This window comes from Sciurus carolinensis, chromosome 11, assembly GCF_902686445.1.
Source record: "Sciurus carolinensis chromosome 11, mSciCar1.2, whole genome shotgun sequence".
Lineage (NCBI taxonomy): Eukaryota > Metazoa > Chordata > Mammalia > Rodentia > Sciuridae > Sciurus > Sciurus carolinensis.
In genome coordinates this window covers 109,131,055-109,132,997 of record NC_062223.1, presented here as the reverse complement: position 1 = coordinate 109,132,997, position 1,943 = coordinate 109,131,055, and the positions used below count along the sequence as shown (strand labels likewise).

Below are 1,943 nucleotides of genomic sequence, written 5' to 3'. Positions count from 1 at the left end.
TCCAGCTCTGCCAGTGACTGAGGGCATAGGACTAATTCAGGGTTGAGACATTAGAAAGGCCACTTGGTTCAGAATACGTGTTCTCTAAACAGCATTATCAGTTAAAAGGGGGTGTCTTTAATTTTTACTTTCATCTGCCTGACTTCTGTGTTTTCCACTCAATTTGTTCTGACCTTAAGAGAGGGATGGAATAAACCAGATTCTAGGATGGACCAATATATGTGGATGCCACAGACATCAGAAAATGAATCTTGGGCTGGGGATGTAGCTCCAGGTAGAGGACTTTCCTAGCATGTGGAAGGGTCTAGGTTCCATACCCAGCACTACAAAAATTAATAATAATAATAACGATGATGACAATCATAAAGTGCAAAATTAGTTCTCTTGCCTTTTTAAACTCAAAATCCAAGGAATTTAAAATCCATAATTAATCCCCCCAGATTTTAATTCTGCTCAGTTTCAGGTAGAAGGGTTCTTAATGCCTGGGCAGACTGGATTTTTCAGTAGCTGCTCCAAGGGTTGTCATCCATACAGGGAAACACCCAGGAGGGAAGCTATTACCAGCCCTAGATACAGGAATCTGGAGCTCTAGGAGAAGGGCAACCCAACAAGGGACTGCAGCACAGCCAAGCTACAGCTTGGCACAGAGGGCACTTCTCATTCCTCTTGTTCATGTGACTCCACTAAACCTTCCACAGGCCTTCCTCAACCAGATCTAGAGGGCAAAGCAGCCTGAGCAAGAGAACTCAGTCTCCAGAGGCACAGAGCAGGGCCTGGAAGGGTACACAGTAGATCTGGAGACGTGCGTGGAGAATTTCAAGCATGGTCTTGCTGTTCCATTTTCATCTCTTGTTCCCCTATTCCTTCCAAGAAGGCTCTCACTGAGTTGATGACTGTTTAACTTGCTTCTTAAGAACACAGGTAATGCCAAACTCTTTCCAGATTCTGCCCATCTTCTTTTATTTGTGGCTCGATATGTGATTTTAAGAAAATGTTTCCTCAGGTTTTGTTTTGTACATTCTTCTTCAACAAGAAATATGAAATCAAAACAATTTGAATCTCCTACCATCATTCAATATAAAAGCCAACCTTTCCACTTTCAAAACCACATTAGGCTCTCCCTCATCCACCGCTGCCGCCTCCTTCTTCTGCCACTCCTGGAGCTGCTTGTGTGCTCATTCGGTGCGGACCTGGTACCTCTTTTGTGAAGCGGCAGCTGAGGAGACTCCGGTGCTTGCCATGGCCCACGAAAAGCCCAAGGAAGGAGTCAAGACTGAGAACAACGATCATATTAACTTGAAGGTGGCGGAGCAGGATGGTTCTGTGGTGCAGTTTAAGATTAAGAGGCATACACCACTTAGTAAACTAATGAAAGCCTATTGTGAACGACAGGGTTTGTCAATGAGGCAGATCAGATTCCGATTTGATGGGCAGCCAATTAATGAAACAGACACACCTGCACAGTTGGAAATGGAGGATGAAGATACAATTGATGTGTTCCAGCAGCAGACAGGAGGTGTCTACTAAAAAGGGAACCTGCTACTTTACTTCAGAACTCTGTTCCTGCAGACCAAGAATACATTCTTAATTAGAAAACTGCAATTTGGTTCCACCACATCCTGACTACTACAGTATAGTTTTCTCTATTCTTTCATTTTCCCCTTCCCCATTCCTTTATTGTACATAAAGTAACTGGTGGTGTATGTGCACAAGCATATTGCATTTTTTTTTAACTAAATGGCCAATGATATGTTTTGATTGACATCAAATGGAGATGGAATGGGGAAAAATACTGGTTCTGTGAAATTATCCCCTTTCTCCATTAGTGGCATACTCATTCAGCTCTTATCTTTATATTCCAGTAAGTTATTTTGCTCTCACTGTTTTAACAAAAAACAAAAAACAAACAAACAAAAAAAAACCTGAACAACATAAAAATCCTT

General features: G+C 42.1%; 1 protein-coding gene across 1 annotated transcript; it reads left to right on the top strand.

The window, feature by feature from the left end:
* The first annotated feature begins 1,239 nt into the window (after positions 1-1,239).
* LOC124960248 (small ubiquitin-related modifier 2-like) lies at positions 1,240-1,693 on the top strand. Its single transcript, XM_047518945.1, has one exon. The coding sequence runs from the start codon at positions 1,240-1,242 to the stop codon at positions 1,525-1,527; it is 288 nt and encodes a 95-aa protein (XP_047374901.1). The 3' UTR covers positions 1,528-1,693.
* The last annotated feature ends 250 nt before the right edge of the window (positions 1,694-1,943 follow it).

Coding starts and splice junctions, on each gene's coding strand:
- LOC124960248 (XM_047518945.1), top strand. CDS start 1,240: ATGGCCCACGAAAAGCCCAAGGAAGGAGTCAAGACTGAGAACAACGAT.